The sequence below is a fragment of the Lygodium microphyllum genome, unplaced genomic scaffold (assembly GCF_053477565.2).
Source record: "Lygodium microphyllum isolate KBCC unplaced genomic scaffold, Lygodium_microphyllum_v1.1.10 scaffold_81, whole genome shotgun sequence".
NCBI lineage: Eukaryota > Viridiplantae > Streptophyta > Polypodiopsida > Schizaeales > Lygodiaceae > Lygodium > Lygodium microphyllum.
The window spans coordinates 180,560-200,238 of record NW_028229564.1 but is presented as its reverse complement, the minus strand read 5'-3'; the positions used below and the strand labels follow the sequence as shown (position 1 = coordinate 200,238).

Genomic DNA, 19,679 nt, shown 5'->3' with positions numbered 1-19,679 from the left:
TCTTAAAGTGTTCTTAAAGGGTAGTCCTTGTGAGTCCTTTTTGTACCACCAATGCATACTCTCACTTACTAGTATAAATAGTAACATATACATTTGCATTATCTTTATATCATTTTGGCTCTCACCTACTAGAACATGCAAAACTTATTCCCTTGGTTGTATTTATGTGATCCTATTTTTTGCGAAATAACTCATTATATATGACTACCACTCGGTCTATGGTTGCTTTGGCTGACCATCATGGTTGGATTGTGCACCAGCTTGATATTAAGATTGCATTTTTAGATGGAAAACTTCAAAAAGAAGTGTATGTACAACAACCCATTGGTTTTGTAGTTGAGGGATTCAAACATGGTATGCAAGCTGAAAAAGGCTTTGTATGGTTCGAAGCAAGCTCCTTGAGCTTGGTATGTAAAATTTGATGCCTTTTTACTGAGCCAAGCATTCATTAACAGCTTATCAGAGTCTACTCTTTACATATGTAAAGAGAGGGGATCCTTGTTGGTCATATGTCTTTATGTAGACGATCTTTTGCTCATAAGGACACATGCTGATCAGATTTGAGCATTCAAACAAAGTTTGTAGCAAACTTTTGAAATGTTAGACTTAGGACCTTTGTACTATTATTTGGGCATTTAGTTTATTCATGATGTTAGAGACATTGGATTGTCACAGTCTAGATATATTGATAGACTTCTTGAGAGGTTTGGCTTATAGGATTGCAAGCCAATTTGTACACCAATGGGGGTTGGACTCAAGCTGTCCTTGCATGATGACAATGATTTGTTTGACATCCATACATATGCTCTAGCAGTTGGATGTCTCATTTATTTATGCAACACAAGGCCAAATATTCAGTTTGTAGTTTTAGCCCTGAGTAGATATATGCACAACCCACGCGTGTCACATTGGCAAGCTATGAAGTGTGTTTTTTGTTACTTGCAAGGGACTAGGACTCTTAGATTGCTTTATGCCAAGGGGGGACCGCTACAACTACATGGTTACATTGATTCAAATTGGGTTGGTGATTTTGATTTACATCACTCGACGAGTGGAAATTGTTTCTTTCTTGGCTCAGCTTGCATCTCTTGGCTTAGCAAGAAACAATCCACTGTTGCCACGTTGTCTTGTGAAGCTGAATACAAGGCAGCTTTCACTACCACAGTTGAATGTGTATGGTTGAGACATTTATTGGCTGATCTTGATGTATGTGTCACGGAGCCTACTCCTTTGTTTATTGACAATCAGAGTACCATTGTAGTGGCATGAAACCCAGTGTTTTATGCACGCACAAAACACATAGAGATCCACTATCACTTTGTCGGAGAGAGGCTACATGCAGGAGATATTAGCCTTGTTTACTGTCCTATCACCAGTAATGTGGTAGACATCTTCACTAAAACTTCCTCGTGACAAATTTGAAGCATTCAACAATGCTTTAAATTTGATCTCCTTTGGTGGATGATTCTTGTATGCTGATCAATTTTCACTCCTGGGGAGTTTGTTGGGTTTTACTCATGCCTATGCTCATAGAGGACTGTTCGTGATCCTTGGTAGGACACTGAGAGACTTTTTACTCTCCTTATGAGAGGTTTTTTCCCCCCCAGTTATATTCTTCTTTGTTTAATGTGCTCATGTTACATAGTTCGGGCACTTATCGTGTTTTAGACCTTTCAGATGTGAACGCACATTAACAACCCTAAGGTTTAAGGGTTGTACTTTTTGCTTGCACATTAGTCTTTGATTATTGCATTGGGAGTCGTATCTTCACTCTCACACTCTCTTCACTGTCAATTGTGTACTCTTAGTTGAGCTTCGATCTGTCCCTCTCTCATATTTATCTTCCATTTGAGCATGGTATTAGAGCTAGGTACTCTTTGAAGAAACCTATGCCTTGATCCAAAAGCTTGAGATCAGAAACATGGACTCTCAAAGAGAAGACGACTTCGAATACTTCCTCACGACTGCAGTCCCTAGAGTAGCCTATCCCAGGATCGAGTAGGAGTGGGCCTCATAGCTTGCTTCGTGAGATTCAGACCTTAGCAGAGAAATATATAACTATCGTGACTCTTATCGGCCATTTTAGACTTCACAGCTGAACACTACCCAATTCTTATGCATTGAGCCTAGCAAGTCATTGAATGTAAATATGACTCTTTTCCTTTAGATATTGTGCATAAATCTAAAGATGTTGCAAGATTATTAGAGTCTCTATCAAGGATGGGTCCTCCTATTGGAAAAAGAAATGTAGAATATGTTATGTTCTTTCAAATTGATCCATCTACTTCGATGCAAGGTACTCAAGTTTCTTCCTTTGCCACTTCTTCTTTTTCTTATATGCCTTATACACAAGATTGTAGAATGGATTACAAAGAAGATAAATTTCAGTTTTTTAAATATGGAATAAGTCTCAAAGAGGAGTGATTGTTAACATTCTTCTAGCTTTCCTTCTTTGAGATTTGCTTCTCATATTTTGTTTGATGTTGGTATTTCATTTTCATTTTGCATCTACATTTCAATTTCCATAATTCAATTTACAAATTCAAGTCTCAATCGAATGCATTCACCCCATCTCCATCAACTTTACAAATCTCACCCATCCAACCTTTTCTTCCATTGCTTCTACATCTACCTTTACACCTTAATTCACATCATCCTTAACCATTCCACCTGTTTCACCACACATCACAATGGGGGGATTTACAAACATAGGCAGTTCACTTCCTCTTGGCTCCTCAAGCTTTGTCTATGTGATGGGGATGTGAATTTTTAATGCTTTACTTAGCTTTTGATATAGTTATTAATCAAATGTGCAAAATGAGGTGCACACGTGTTGTGCAAGTCAATTAAATCATAATGATAGGTTAAGGACCTTGACTTGTCAACGGGTGTCCAAGGTAAAAGTTAGTGTCAATTTTGGCCTAGGGCATTTTAAATAAATTTTCAGAACTATTAATTCTGAAAATGATTCTAAATGGCTGAATAATCCATTAAGAAGGCTGCCAAGGGGAGAGGGATTGGAGAGAGGCTATAGACAGCAAGCACCAGCTGAGAGGAGCCATTTTCCAGCCACCAAGAGGTCCATGAGCTTGCAAGGTCATTTGGCTATAGGCGACTACTATTCCAACCTTCGGGACTGCAGATGACAGGTTCATCCAGGCATGGAGCAGCTGCGATAGGATTTTTGCTGTTAAAAATCAGGGTATAGCTAATTTTGGCACTTTCTTGCAAAAAAAAAATAAAATTCTCTCTTCTCCAGTGAAAAGCATCTATGTTTTTGCTGTAGTAAATCGTAATTTATAGTAGAAATTAGGGTTTGGTAGCCACCTTCAATCTTATGCTAAAAATTGGAAGGTTTATTACTTGGTATCAGCAGCTAGAATTCGAGGAATTGCTAAAGATTTCAAGAAGCTATCCATAGCAATAGGATTTTGGGCTAATTTTGAGTAGCCAATGATCAATTGGAGGCCATCGATCCATAGTTGCAAAGAAACCCATTTCATACTTGTGCATTTCATAAACGTATGAAACACCTATTTTAAACTTTTAGAAACGCTATACTCTAAATGTCTTGGGGTTTTTATAATTATCGTTTACAATGAATTTATTTAACATGTTAACATGGATATTGGTATTGATTGTTGGAGTTTTGTTTTGAGTTGTTATCCATTTATGATTGCATATATTGATGACTTCTTTTATAGCTAAAGTTGATGTTGGGCATGGGTAGTGGATGATTATGCATGCAAATACTGATGCTATGTTGAATGCTCATTTGCATCGTGTAAAATAATGAATAATGCCAAATTGTGTTTTCTACGTCACACAAGTCATGTAATATATGCATATAAAGCTTTCATACTTTTGTTCATCTCAAGTGAGACCCATTTCTAACATTTTACGAAACTCATATGAAACTTGTTTCATACTTCCCATTTCAAAAACCCTTGGCAACTATGGTTCTATCAAGGGGCAAATCAGATTGAAGGCTTGCTGGTCTTTAATGATGGTGGGAGGTACTGGAAATTGAAGGAGATTGGAGCCAAATCTCAGTGTATTTTATCCAATTCTAATAGAAGCTAAAGAAACACCACAAGGATGCTTGTTTTGGGGCCAATTAGGAGTTAATTGTCCAAGATTAAGTGGCAAGATTTACATATTCATTTTATGTTTGAGGTAATTAGTGTTTACTCAGAAAAACTACTACCCTATATAAGTGAAGAAAGATTGGTTTCAGCATATACAGGTGATGGAGGTGCACCAGTGGTGGAGGCTCGTTCTCCAAACTGAGCACTTTTGGGATATTCTTTGCATGAGTTACCTACCCATGCATTCTCTGTCTTGAGTGTTGACAATTTGGTACCATAGTTTGCTAGCGGAGCAATTCCTAGTAGATCATCTAGTCATGTCCTTGTGTCTTAGTCAAAAGGTGGGCAAGGATATGAGGTTCTGTGCCTCTTTCTAGGACACCGTATGAAAATCCTTAAAACCAATTGTATGACAAAGTACAAACTGATAGAATACAGTTAGGGTTAGGGTAACTCAGAGACAATGAATATAGAGAATACTGAAGTGAATGTCTATTGAAAATATAGTGCTCATGCAGCAAACACACTATGCAGTGAATGAATATTGAACCTTGAACTCCTCTGTCTCGAGGACCAAGGTGTAGGTAATGAGTTGAGGTGTGTATCGTACTCTGAATAGATCCCAAAAACGCAACAGCCTTTGAGGATCGAACACCAACTTTGACGGTCGAACACCAACTAACAAAGATATGAAAGATAGATTTGATGTAGACGGGCAGTGAGAAGAGAGAAAGTCTAAAAATGTAGGTACCTAAGGAGAGAGAAAAATTGGGCAGCTGAAGAGGAGTGCAAATGCAAGTAGTTGGATGAAGTGCGATAGTCATAGTAACATGGAATGGGAGACGAGAACAAGGATGAGGATAGGGTTGGGGATGAGGGATGGCTAAAACCAGGAAACGGGGATGGGGGAAGGGATGGCATACATAAATAGCATTTGAAAATGTACCTAGTTAGAGAAACTAGGGAATCGCATAGGAATTTTTTCCTATGTAGGGAATTTCCTATGCGATTCCCTAGTTTTTCTAACTAGGAAATGTTTCACTTTCCCTGTTATTTACTTTCCCTACATAGGAAAAAATTTCCTATGTAGGGAATTTCCTATGCAATTCCCTAGTTTCTCTTACTAGGAAATGTTCCACTTTCCCTGTTATTTACTTTCCCTACTTGTGTAATTTTAACTAGGGAATTGATAGGGAATTTGATGTGGTGGGTGGATGTGCGGGTATAGTAATAGGGGATGCCCATTGTGTAGCTTCCCATCCTAGTCCCATCCCATCCCCATACCATCCAGGTCCCATCCCTATGTTAGAGCCCCTTGTCATGGTAACAGGGGATGGCAATTCATTATACTTGTCCCCATCCCCATCCCCAACACTGGTCCCATGTTACTGTGTGTGGGTGAATGTATACTACCAAAGAACATATGCATGCACATGCATGCATACATGTATTTTCCATTGTAGAAAAATTGCATGTGTAATTTGGATTGATTTGATTCAACTTATATCAAATATGCTGATTTTATATGTGTATGTGTTACAAAAGGGGAAGTCCGCCCAAAAGACACCCATAGCCAAAATAAAAAAAGAAGTCCCCTAACAAGGGACATGACAAGGGGATAGGGGGATGGCTATTGGGGGCATCCCCCATCCCATATCGGCATCATGTTTTGGCATATTCGTTCAGGACGGCGTTTCCGTGTTCTAGGGCCTTGGGACGTCCGTTCCGTGTTACTATATAGTGATAGTGTAGAAGAGCTCTAGGAGGAGAGAGAAGATCAAACGCAGGCTGTGCACAGCTGATGGCGACAGCTCTTGATGGCCTAGATGATGCAAATGCAACATTGATAGTGAATGTTTCCGCACATTCGTTCGGGACGGCGTTTTCGTGTTCGAGGCCTTGGGACGGCCGTTCCCTGTTACTATGGCGATAGTGTAGAAGAGCTCTAGTAGGAGAGAGAAGATCAAACGCAGGCTTTGCACAGTTGATGGGGACAGCTCTTGGTTGAAGGTGACAACTCTTGATGGCCTAGATGATGCAAACGCAACATGGATGGTGATGGGTGATGCACGACAACTGGGGAAATGGCTTGGTAGCAAACACAATGTGGAAAGTGACTGGATGAGCAAGTGATAGTTGGATGAAAGAGATAGGCTGAAAATAGGTGCCAAATGGATGCAACCAGCAAGGGGCAACTTGAACTGAGAGTTGCTCTACGAACGGGGTGTGGGCAGCAAAGCTACAATACTTGAAACCTGCAAAAACAAGATTGGGGCTGAATGGAGTGCAACTTGCCTATTTATAGAAAGTTTCATGACCTCGTATGGCACACCATTTTAAAACTCTCTTGAACTGTGCATCATTTTCAAAATCTGATTAATTAACATTTTTGGGGTTGTTTAAGTGGCCAATTCCAGACGTAATGCTTATGTTAGTGCAACACCCCCTCTCAGGCCCAAAGACATAGTTAAAAAGGAAGGGTAACCCAAATTTTTGAGTGTTTTTGGTTTTGATATGTTTTACCCCAAGGCGTCCCAGGCCAAAACAACTAGGGCATCGAACAAAGGGTGCACGGTGATTGTTGAGTGGCCTACTAAGACTATAAAGACGATGATTATCTACGTAGGCAGTCCAAGTGGTCACCCCAGAGGCTAGGGCATCGAAGAAAGGGTGTATGTTGGCTACCGAGTGGCCAACCAAGTCCTACAAAGGCAGATGGAACCACAATGAACCTTTGTTTTTTTTGTGATGAGGATAGTTTCAAAAAGGAAGTAGGTGGTTGATTAAGAAACAGACGGGAGACTAGTAGCCAAGCCCATAGTTGCATTCTGTCCAAGGACGGAACCATCCCATCCGATTCATCCATTCCGGTTGAATCTGTCGGATTTGTCCAAGATTGTCGGTCCGGATTGTACTTGTGCAAGTGACCATTTTTTTGACCATTGTCCAAGGTCAAATTTGACGGTTTCTACTCGCTTTTTAACCATTTTTCTTGTCCTTTTTTTTTGAAGGGTTTTAAGTTTTTTTTTTTTTCAAAATTTAAATTGTTTTGAGCCTTTATAAACAGCTCTCTCCCTCTTCAATCTTCACCTCAACTTTCAAGCATGCTATGTTTTCCACTCAAGCCTCATTGCTCAAGCCTCTTCTTCAAGCTTACAAGTCATCTCCACCTCTTCTTTTTCCTTCTTTTTTCTCTTTCTTCCGCTTTCTCTTCCTCTCTACCAACTTTCAAGTTACCACCTCTTCGTTTTTTAATCTTTCCACCTCTTCATCGTTCTTTCAACTTCCAAGTTGCATCTCCCTCTTCTTCCTTTTTTCCTTTTAACTTCCAAGTTCCATCTCCCTCTTCCTCCCTTTCTCCATTATCACTTCCAAGTTACTCCATACCACTTTCTCTTATCATATCCTCTTTCATCTCTATTATCACGTCCTCTGTCTACACCTTGACCTCTCTTACCACCTCCATCTTCACCTCCACCTCCATCTCTTCACCATGCCTAAAGCCCTTCATGAAGCCTTCTCTCTTCATACCTCACACCTTGAGAAAGCCATGAATCTCACCAATGCCTATCGTTGGACTTGCAAGTATTGTGGCAAGGTCCAAACAAGTAGTGTGACATGCCTTCTCATTGACATGTCCAAGATAGGTGAAGAATGTGATCGATTCTTGAAGATCCCTCAAGGGATAGCTGATGAGATCATCAAGAAATATTCCTCCATTTCAAAGGCATCGGGCAAGGTATGCTCTAGTATGGTGCAAGCTTAAGAGGAGAGAGTCTCCCTTGACATATGCACATCATGGCCACCCCTTTGGCTACATCTATGTCTACTATGAAGGGATTCATATATCCCTTGGATTTCCCTTCCGCTTCGGCTACCTCCACCTCGGTTGCCACCGATGTGTCCAAGAGGCTCCAGAGATAAGCCATACTTGCTGAGGCAACATGATGTGCTTCGAGCCCACTCTCATTTCTTCGAGAGCGACAAAGGAATGGTGAAGGCTATTGCTGTTGTGGGTCCATGTGAGGGGTGACATGGAGTTATCTACAACGACATGCGCATAAAGAAGCTAGATGAGGAGAGGGAGAGGATCAACACAAGTCCCTAGGGCCTTTTTGAGACGGTTGGGTGAAGTATGCAAATGCAATCATCAATTTTATCACAAAAAAAGTAAAATGCGCATGGTTGCTCCTTGAGTGACTCTATGCCGTACAAGGTAAGGTGGAAAAGTGTATGGTCTTTGAGGAATTTAAAGCATGGATGGACGAGGGGTCCATAGGAAGCATGGAGGAGAGCAGAGCCATTTAACAGCTTTGCCTAAAAGAATCATTTTGGGCAGAGGTGCAAGCTGTAGTTATTGTGATCACACCCTTGTATAAGGTTCTTCGCATGACAAATATGGAGGGTACCACTATAGGCTTCCTTACTCATTCCATGAGAGAGGTCGTGGCTTTAAGAGTGTTGACTTAGGTAATTAAAATTTTAAATTTTATCATTATGATACTAGTAAATGTTCTACTTTTGCTATGCATGGCAAAACACAAATCTATATTGGCTTATAAGAACAATATCAGGAAGGATGAGATCATGGAAAATGCTTGTTAGACAAATGATAACATCTGCTAATATATAAGAAGAGAAAAACACAGAGTAGAATAATGAAAGATACAATGTCAAAGAAAGATACAATGCACAAGATATAACCAAGAAAAACCATCCACTTATGACAAGAATATAATGGTTAAGTGCTAACTCACACACTCCATAGGCTCCCTCTCTCCACACCAAGAATCTGTAAGTGCATGAATGGATAATGGATTGTTGCTACACACCCTCCTTTTATAGACAAAAATAAAGGCTTTGTCCTACCACAAAATAGGTTGACCAATTATGGATCATAGTTGACTACCTTGGCAAATCCAAAGGCTTCCATAAAATAAGCAAGCTATCCCTACTACTACTAGGTGTCGATGACGAAGGATTAGGCTAGTGGAGTGTGTATAAAAAATGGGGGGTATGTGGAGAGACTAGAGAAAAAAAGAGGATAATAGGGGTTGGAGATTGCCATGGGAATGCCACAAATATGGTGGATCTAGAGTCGACCACTCCAAGGTGACCGAAAAGGGATAAATGTGCAAAGAAGCATGTTTCCATGAATAGAATGACAATGCACTGGCATTATGCAAAGGGATATGCAAGATGCCATGCTGATGCAAAATACTATGCAATGGTGCCACTTGGACAGTGCCCTTGTAAGGGAATTGTTTACTTGCCCAAGCGCTCTTTTACAATCATGTCATCTTGATAGTGGGGATGAAGATACAATGTTAAAGAATGCACGATAAATAAAATATTTGAAATAAAACCTCCAAGCATCATCATTGTTACTATCAAGAGAAGAAGTCACCCCCTCTCAAAGTGGAGGGGAAAGCCAAAGCTTCCCCCCTCTTACCATCGGATGGTGGAAGGAGAAGTAAACACTCCCTTTGTCCCCAAGATATTGATGCCAATGGGGGAAAGGAGTAGCACCCAAAGAAGAAGAGTGAGATACATGTATAGCTGAAAAGTTGTGAAATAAATAGTCTCGAAGGTGGCCTCCAAAGAGGCAATGACAAATCAAGGGGAAAGAAGTGCCACCAAAAGGTGCAACCATGAGGAGTACCAAACATTCCAAGTTTTCGCTCCAAGCTAGGCAGTAGATCTTGTAGAAGAAAATGTCAACTTGCAAAAGGAAGCAAAAACGACGACATTAGATTATAAAACGTACAGATCTTAGCTTCATTAGAAAGTGCAAGTGGGTGTGATATACAAATGTGAAAAAGCTCCCGTTATCAAAAGACAGGCATACTAAGAATGTAAAAAAGTAAAAGGAGAAATGTGCAGTAGAAAAGAGAAGACAAACTAGAGTGCGCCCTACAAGGATCAAGTGATGTGTAGGTGGGAAGTGGTAAGGAATCACGATCAATATCATAGATATTTGAACCAGAGGAAGGTTCACAATCTATTGGGCCAAATGGTCTCTTGAGAAGGTGGGCTTAAGTGCTTTTAATTGCAAACTCCAAGAAGAGGGCAAGTCCAAGTAGGAAGGGGACTCATCAAGTTTGTCGTCTCAAGAAGGACAACACGTACCTGAGCATAACTGAAGTCTACAACAATAGGATGGGCAAACATTTCTGACAACTCCTCAGGTGAAGAGGAGCTAGAAGAACCAACTACCATGTGAGGAGTGAATCTACCCTTCTATCTCGGTTTCCGAGGGGGGGCGGGAGTGCCTTCATCGGATGTGCTCGAGATGCGAGTCTTCGATAGACTGCCCTTAGTCTTTAAATGACACTCATTGTCAAAGTGACGATCCTTTTGACAACGTTGGCAATATTGATTTCTCTTTGATAAATTTTGCAACCTGGTTTTGAGTTTTGACTAGAAAGTTCCTTGTGACTCACTAGCTTGGGTTTGATTTGGATTTTGATTGGAAGTTTTAGTTTGCTTGCCTTGTTGTTATTGCCTCTTTTGAGAAGATATATCAAAGGCCCCCTTTGTGGAGGATGTCCCATGAAACTAATCAAATAGCTGAGCATAAGTAGTAGTTGACACTCAAGTTCATAGAATGTGGGCATGTGAAGCTGTGAGATCATGTACTGCACAAAATGGAAATATTCCCTCGACAACTTACTAAGGAACAAGGTAACTTGATTGTCAGGGGACCTTGGGGTTCGAGTGGTTTAGAACTTGGTGAGGAGATGTCAATACTGAGCCAAGTTGAGGAGATGTCAATACCGAGCCAAGTTGAGTTTCAAGTGACCCTTTCCAATGATTGTGAAGTTTTGCAGCTTATGGTCTAAGTTGATGTTGTGGTTAATGAGATGGGCCCAATGCTTATAGGCAAGGTCAAAGTGCTAGAGCTGAGAATAGAATTCAGGAAGGAGACCTTACATCAACTCGATTATGGCTATGGCATTTTGGCTCTTCCAAGAGTGACAAACCTCATATGGAAACTAGTGGGGGTACAGGCTGGGTTCTTGTTGGAGGACAAGTTCCCACAAACCTTGGGAATCCAAAATATGGGTCTTCAGATTGGACCCAATGATAAAATTCAACCCGATCAAATGAGTTTTGTTTGAAAATGCATGCTTGGTTGATGAGGATGAATGGGATGTTGGTGGGGGATATGTAGATAGTGTAGGATATGGAGGTGGATAAGGTAGATTTGGTGGTGGTGGATAAGAGGGATGGATTAGGTGGGTAGGGAGAAATAGGCTGTGAGTGCCCAATGAGTGTCAATTGATGCAGAGGCACTTGAACATGAATGTCTCCATAAGGTGCCAATGATGGGGATGGAGGCAATGGGACACATGAGCCTTGTCCAAATGTCGGCTGGGGAATAGAATAATGACTCATCAGTGCACTAGGTGATGCCATGGAGGCAAACTATGATACCAACTAGGGCACACTGAGGTTTGCTTGGGATGCACTCCCAAAGGGATAGCGTGAAAGTGTGTGTGGGGGAGGTGGAGCCTCCATCATAGGTATGCTACCCAGATAGGTGTAAGGAGGTATCCTAAATGATGTGCCTAACTGTGCAGAACCCCCCAAGTTGGTGTGCTGGAACATGTGGTGCACTTAATGGAGGGGGTGGGATGGGAGGAAGCCCAAAAGGATTTGTGATTTGTATGGAAGTGGGAAATGATGTGGTTTCCTTTGTTAAAATTGAGACCAAATGGATTTATGATGGGTGTGGCAGTGGGGTTCATGTTCTAGGATGCTAGGGGTATGCTCATGAGGAAACTCTAGGTTTTGTCGAATAGGCTCTTGCTTGACATGGTCAAAGACAAAGAACAAGAGTCGCATGACATGCATGGATGCTTGATGGCAGGCTTAGAGGGTGAGCTCTAGTCCCCCATGGTGGTTTGGGGAGAGAGCAGGGGCAATATTTGCTCCCTGAGCCACTATAAGTGCCTCCAAGAGCTAGGCTATCAAGTGTTCCTTTGAGTCTTGGACCATCTGGTAGTGTTGGGCAGCCTGGGAAAAGGGCCACATGAACACTTGTAATGGTAATCTTCCTCCATGCCTCACTGCATGGAGGAAGATACATAGGTGTAGGAGCTCTGCATCCATCTATCAGTTAATGTCCATCATGCACAATGCACCTCAGCCACTACTCCAAAAATAACTTGAGCCATGTCTTTCCAAGCCATTGTGAAACATGCTCAAATACCTAGTCATTGAAGACCTCCACTTAGGTCTTGTGTCCATTTGCGACAGTGGAACTAGGAGGAAGAAGTAGTTTGGCCCATCAAGAGGGGTTGGCAAATGCGCTTTGCCACTCCAAGACTTGTGGATTACAAAGATTCCCACTTCCCCACTTCCAAAGGAATTGGACTTCCCCCAACACATAACTTTCATGTCCATTTAGGGCCACATCGATAGAACTCCCATGAGATGAGTGTGCTGTGGAAAGGTGTGGTTTGTTGACGGGGTGGAGGTGTTGGAAGCATCATGGGAAGGGCTTGTGAAGATATGTAAGGGTTTGCGTGGAGAAAACACATAATGTATGAACACGGCTAAAACACAAGAATTCAAAACAAAAATTCAAAATGTAAAATGCAAGAACACAAACGGAGAAGAAAGATAATTCTGAAGTGAATAAATGGATGGTGGATACTGAGTGCTGAAACCACATGACAGCTGCAAATTGGGCTCCTTGGGCTGGTGAAGGTGTGGCAGCAATCACAATGGGCTGGACAGCTACTAGGTGGCATGAGCTGATGGCTATAACCTGCAAAAAAGAGATAAACATAATGTCTGGGCGGCCTCTTATTTATAGCTATGGAACCTCCCAAAATTAGGGTGTTGACTTATGGGACGTAGAAGCTTTGGTAATCTTTGAATTTTGGGGCTTTTTAATGAGCTAATGAAGATTTAATGTGTAACATATCTTTTTTAGCTTAATAGGCCTGCTTGGCTGCTGTTAGGGAGAAGATATGAGTGTGTGAGATTGGTCACTCCTTGTGGGTGTGGAGGCTGAGGGTGGGGGGACTGCTGGAGGGGGAGTGGGGGAAGTAGCTGAAGGCAGGGGTGAAAGTGTATGTGGAGCGGTTGAGGGGGAGATAAGAGCGCTGCTGGGGGGGGGGGGGGGGGTGGTTTGTATGTTGAAGCAGGGGTGGGGGTGGGACCAATGTGGCCACTTGCCCTCGATTGAGGTTGCTGGGGTTGCGTGCCCTATTGGGGCCTTGGTTGCCTCTTGCCTTGACGTCACTGGACTCTGATGTAGTCATTGTTCTTTGCTTGTGCAGTCGCTTGCTCTCTGGCCTTAGCCCCTAGGCATGTACACTTTGAGGCCTAGTGCCCAATCTCATGGCAACAAAAATACTTTTTGGGCTGCTGTGTCACTATGATCCATTGTCGGAATCCATGTCTATCTGCCTCGATCTCCAAAAACTTAGAGATCTTCTTTGGGTCTGGCACTGCAACCCTTGTCTTCAGTGCTTGTGCCCAAAGTCCTCCACTAGCTGTAAGTTGAGAACAACAAGTCCGAGGAAGAGAAGAGTGAGTGATATGAGGGAAAATCTTTTATAGAGTGCAAAGCTCTCAATTGTGAACGTGTTGTACATAGAACCACATCGATGACTCTTGTCGACTAGCTCCTGTGCTACAGTTGCGAGAGTAAGTCATGCCATGAAGATGACTTTCCTTAGTAATACTACCTCTGCTATCCGAAAGGTGCCAATGTGCAAGGTAGAGTAGAGCTAGTCTCAAAGTTGCTCTCTTGAAGGGGAGTGACCCATAACCTGTTCAGAGATCGCAGTCTCTTCCAGCTTCTCGGTTGTGCAAACTCTTTGGAGCTGTTTCTCAGTGAGGATGACACACAAGGTGTTTCACTAGGGAGCACTTTTAGAGTGTGCCGGCGTTAGAGCAGAGGTTTCCATTGCACGTACTCTGAGGAGCTACATGAGTGGATGTTATGGCACAGGAAGGGAGCAACTGTCTATTTAGTCAAAAGGGGGGAGGGGGACAGAGAGGGTTTTGTAGGTCAGCCGTTGGGTGGAGGCTGTGGACAAGCTGTGGTAGTGGGTAGTGGCAAGACACTGTTGGGAGAGGGGGGGTGGTGGTGTGGAGCAGGACAAAGTGGCGAGGCGGGTGTAGGACAGGTTAATATGGCGGGTGCAGGGTAGGGTGTTGACACAATGTGGAGGGGCATGTGCAGTGTGAAGGGGTGCAGGGCAGAGTGAGGGTAGTGCAGGGCGGTGTGTGGCCGAGGCAGAGGGATAGTGGCTATGTAGTGCTGGAAAAAAGGTGAAGAGGAGGGGGGGGGGGGGCGGGTGGCATCTGATCAGCTCGTCATGGCAAATCCACGATAGATGGATTTTTATTCTTGACCTTACTAGCGCAGATTTGTTTTAGAACTTTTATATTGTTGACTTTTTTCAATGTGGTTTATCATACTTGATATCAGATTAGCATTGTATTGTGGGGTTTTTCTCATAGACTTTTTGATCATTATCAATGTTGTGAGGTAGAGTCGGACAACTCTGCTAGTTGAATCATTTCCTTGGCAATGTGAAAGTGCTCATGGATGAATAAAGTTGTCAGGCAAGCATTTCAATAGCAACTTTATTATGTGCAGCATGCACGCATGGCAATCAAACATTATTCTTTCCAATTCCAGTTCACAATCGTGGCTTCTAGAGGATTGCTCCTATGCCATCTTAAGCTGCTTCAGATTTTCCTAGCATCTTATTTACCAATTCTTTGGAATGGAGAATCCTCTCCTATTGTCATGAGGACATGTATTTTTGAAACCTCACTTAACATGTGGATTAATTTTTAATCACATTGTTAAGTAAATATTGCACATGTGAGGTGTAATTAGGGTTAGAGTAAATTTACAAGCTTGGGACTCTAGGAAATCACGCGATGTCAAAAGCATAAGTTGCTATAAGTTATGCCGCATAGGTACTTGGTGGTATTTGGTGCCAGTTATTAGCCATAAGTGTCAGTTGGTGACACTAGAGAAGTGGCGTTTAATGGTACCTAATGCCAATTTGATGGTCAAAGATGGTGCAAAGATACTCGGGAATGGAAGTTGTCTAGCCAATTTAATTATTGGCTAGTCAGATTATTTTTCAGGGTACCAAAATAATTATTAGATTAATTTTCAGTATTTAAAGACTGTAAATTAATATTTAGTTATGGATAATATTGGAAAAACCATTTGGGAAGGCTAGCACTTGTCAAAAATGCCCATGCAAGTCTGAAAAGCATCTTTAGAGGTTGGAGAGAGGCATTTTTAGTGTATTCAGCTTGTAAGAGAGAGGGAAGAGATCCTATTGGTCTAATTTGCAGCCATTGGAGAACCTTCTGAGACAGCTAGGGGTGACCAATCAACAACAGGTGATAGCATCTACAGGCTCTTGAAATAGGGCAGCAGCAGTAAATGACTGATTTTCTTCAGTTCTTTGCATCTACAAGCTGTTGAGACAGGGCAGTAGCAATAAATGACAGATTTTCTTTAGTTCTTCACGATGAAAGTCTGAATTTTCTGTCTCCTCAGCATTCTCTCTCATCTCCCAGCCTTGCTCCAAAGATTGCAGCATTGAGATCACCAAAGGCTGAGAAATTTCAGATTTCTCTGTTGTAAACCCTAATCTGCAGCAGAAATTAGGGTTTAGCAGCAGCCTTTGGAAATGTGCCGAAAATTGAAAGCTCCAAGACTTGGATTCAACAGGGCTGGAGCTGTTTTTAGCCTATTCAAGTGGAGGGACCAACAAATAATTGAATTTGGGGCATTTTCCATCTCCATCAAAGCGGATGAAGGCCAATTGATTGCCTGAATCAAGGGGCAAATGATGAGCAGGTTGGGCAAGGGAATGTGAGAGATGCAGATGGCTGAGGCAGACACCCATTTCTGGGGAGGGGGTTGGAGGGTGATGGTGTCAGATCTGGTCATCATGGTGATAAATAGATTTTTACTCTTGGCCTTACTAGCTCAGACCTGTTTTAGAACTTTTATATTGTTGGCATTTTTCAGAGTGCCTCATCAGACTTGATATCAGATTAGCAGTGTACTACGGTGTTTCTCTCATATACTTTTTGATCATCCTCAATGCTGTGAGGTAGAGTTGGACAAATCTGCTAATCGAAATATTTCCTTGGCAATGTGAAAGTACTGATGGATGAATAATAAAGTCATCAGGCAAGCATTTCAATAGTAACATTATTCCATGCAGTATGTGTACATTGCAACGGGAGATTATTCTTTCCAACTCCAGTTGACATTCATGGGTTCTAGAGGATTGCCCTTATGCCATCTCAAGCTGCTTCAGATATCCTCCTGTCTATGAGCCTGGAGCATCGCATCACCAGTAAAGCATGGAGCAGGACAAAGTGGTGGGGTGCTTGCAGGACAGGTTAATGTGATGGGTGCAGGGCACGGTGTGGAAGCAACATTGAGGGGCAGGCACAGGGTGAAGGGATTCAGGGCAGTGTGGAGGGCAGTGCAGGGCAGTGTGAAAATGGTGTAAAGGGGCTCAGGACAGGGATGCAGGTGCAGCATGAGCTGGGCTGCAAGCACAGCATGAGCTGGCGCTGGCTGCATATTGATGAGCAGGGCAGGGAGTGGGTTCTTAAGAGATGCAGGCAGCTGAGCAGAGGGCTGGTGGCAATGCAGCACCCTACCGCCCAGGGGCGTGGGCGGGGGGCATCATCAGATCAGAAAGTCTGCTTGCCAATTTCTCATTCTGTAGTGTATCTTAGCATCAGCAGAAGAATATCTCCTGTAGTAAACATCTCGAAATTATTGTCGACATCTATAAGCATGACTGCATTTGGCTTTTGTCTAGAAAACCCCGTTGATGGCTATGGGTTGTATCAGGGTAGCTTGGTAGCTTCATGCTGAGATATGATAATATCTCTCATCCAGCAGATACAGGATCGACAAGATTCTTACTCAGAGTTTCCTCAGTCTAACATGTCTCAGTAATCAATATTACCTTGGATTTTGAAAGGCCAGTGCCTAGAATTTGTGAATGCAATGATGTTAAAGGAAAGATGCAGCACACACTTGCTTAAGTTGCAATACAGTAAGTTGATGCTTGTGCATGTCGGTACCAGACAATTGCAAAGCTTGCATGCAACAAGGGAAAAAAGTATCTATAAATCTCAGGTGAATGGATTTCCAGTATTTCAGTTTCTGTTTTGTAATTATCTTAATTTCTTTGGAGTACTGGCAACGGTTTAACAATCTGCATAACAACAGATTGAGTTGTCTCCTGAAAGTCAGCTCCTATTGATTAAACTTGTCAGGCCTGATCCTGCAGCTATGTAGATAATATATCACATCTGTTGACTTGTGAAATGTCTGCTGTAGAAATTTAGAGCATGTGCATAACGTGTCTGTTTCAATGCAGGTGTTGATGCTGTCCAATAACATGATTGAAGAGTGGCCTAGTCTTGTCTTTGAGTCACTCCCAAATCTAAAGAAGTTGATTCTGGCAGGGAATCCTATTAAGCAGGTGATCTGCAATTCTAGTTAGTCTCTTTTTCAGTGATATGTGTGCCAACTGTTTTCTTAGTGGTAGTTTCTCACATTTAGGCATTCCACTTTCCATGTGCAAACTTAATATCAAGATAGGGTTTATGAAGAAAAAGAGTGCGCACATTTATGCACCGAAGTATGTGTGTGTGTGTTTCATGCAGATGGAATATCTTACATCTGCTTGTGAAATCATGACGACTGTCTTGTGCAGCTTCCAGCAGGTTGTTTTATGAGTCTTGGTGGTCTAAAATCCCTGGATTTGAGTGGTATCCCTGCCAGACTACTGTCTGCACCAACCCTTTCAAGTATGCATCAATTGGAAGAGCTTCGCTTGAAGTAAGGTTCATCATGTTAAATTTCTGAAGCGACATACCCAAGAGAGTCATAGCTGTTAGCAGGACTGTTATGAATGTTCATGAAAATCCTGCACAAATTACAGGAGAATGCAACTGCATGAAATTCCACAGGAGGTGCCCAGTTTGGTGAGCTTGAAAATTTTGGATGTGAGCCAAAATTCTTTGTCAGCTGTTCCTGTGGTAAGCAATATCCTAATAAGTATGGGCATGCAAGTTTCAGATTAATGTGTAAAAGTGGTTGATCTTTACTTGTTTTCTGGCTTTAGGGTCTAACTGCATTGAAGTCTCTGGAAGAATTGGACCTATCAGATAATTCTATTTCCACACTGCCAGCTGAATTGGTCTGTATAATGGGTTTGTTATCCCTTAGCATGCTTTTCTTCGCTTCTCTGTTACTTCTAAGGGCATCATTGTTGGGTTTATGCATCTCGGCAGAGCCTTTTGGATGGAACATTACATGTCTTGAAGCTTGATGGCAATCCTCTAAGAAGGTATGGTCTCAAAGTAACATGATATTTAATTAAGTAGGTATGTCAAAACTTTTGGCTTTCTCGAAGTTCCCTGATTGGTGGTTGTTTATTTGGCTCTGTATAATGTGACAGCATACGCCGCACCATACTAGACCGAGGAACAAAAGCTGTCCTTGATTACTTGAAACTCAAGCTGCCAGGACCAGTTTGCTGATGAATTGGCTCAAATTTACATACCTCTATAGTTTTTCTTGGTGTCACAGAGGTTGATTATTTTGCTGTGTGAGCAGACCTGTATCTCTATCTTTTTTGTACAATTAAGAAAGCAATCTTTTCCCTGCACTTGCATCTCAACCTAAGGTCTTGAATAATGAAGTTTGGTGTTTCTTTGTGGTGCTAGTCACTGTGAGAACCAGAAGCCAAGAACTGCATATAGCATACATTAGATTTAGCTTGGATTTCTTTGCAGTGCTGGTCATTGCAAGACAGAAATAATGAAATAATGAGAGAGAGAGAGAGAGAGAGAGAGAGAGAGAGAGAGAGAGAGAGAGAGAGAGAGAGAGAGAGAGAGAGAGAGAGAGAGCTGAAGTCGATGCCGGGAGTGAGGAGCGATGGCGGACCTTCATCCCGCCTGACCTAGCGAGCGAGTCGTTGACCCTGTGCAGCCGCGAACCCCGTCAGGACGTGCCGTTGCTGCGCCCGTCAGTCCCTCTCGTGGCCTTGCCTGTCGCAGGTACCACCACCCGTCTGTACCTGCGCCCGTTCACGCCTTCGTTCACGCCTCGCGCCTGCTCGCTGGACGCCTGCTGCGACTTCGTCTGCCCACCTGCATCGACGTCTGGCATCTGCCCCTCCTGTCGAACGCTGCCCCGCCTGACGTCTGCCCTGCCTGACGACCGCCCCGCCTGACGACCGCCCTGACTGACGTCTGCCCCGCCTGTCGTCCGCCCTGCCTGACATCTGCTCCGCCTGTGGTAGACTCCTCTGCGTCAGCGTGCGGGGCTGACGCAGCCACGTTTACGCCTCCCCCGTGTTTCTCCTGTTACCCGGCACCCCGGATCATCTGCGCGTGTCTGCCCGGTTCTCCGTTGCAGTCCTGTTGCTGCAGCCGGGTGGTGCACTGATTTTGCAGGTCTGCGGGACCTGCAGAGCGAGCAAGAGAGAGAGCCAGAGAGAGAGAGAGAGAGAGAGAGAGAGAGAGAGAGAGAGAGAGAGAGAGAGAGAGAGAGAG

At 42.8% G+C, this 19,679-nt stretch overlaps 1 protein-coding gene across 1 annotated transcript in view; it reads left to right on the top strand.

Annotated features, from left to right (window-relative positions):
- LOC148008694 (plant intracellular Ras-group-related LRR protein 6-like) overlaps positions 1-18,790 on the top strand; it is a 108,320-nt gene extending 89,530 nt beyond the window's left edge. The window contains exons 16-21 of the mRNA XM_087674068.1: positions 17,495-17,599; positions 17,834-17,958; positions 18,062-18,158; positions 18,245-18,319; positions 18,414-18,469; positions 18,581-18,790. Of these exons, the coding sequence (XP_087530194.1) occupies positions 17,495-17,599; positions 17,834-17,958; positions 18,062-18,158; positions 18,245-18,319; positions 18,414-18,469; positions 18,581-18,662 (540 nt within the window). The 3' untranslated portion in view covers positions 18,663-18,790. The remainder of the gene's footprint in view (positions 1-17,494; positions 17,600-17,833; positions 17,959-18,061; positions 18,159-18,244; positions 18,320-18,413; positions 18,470-18,580) is intronic.
- The last annotated feature ends 889 nt before the right edge of the window (positions 18,791-19,679 follow it).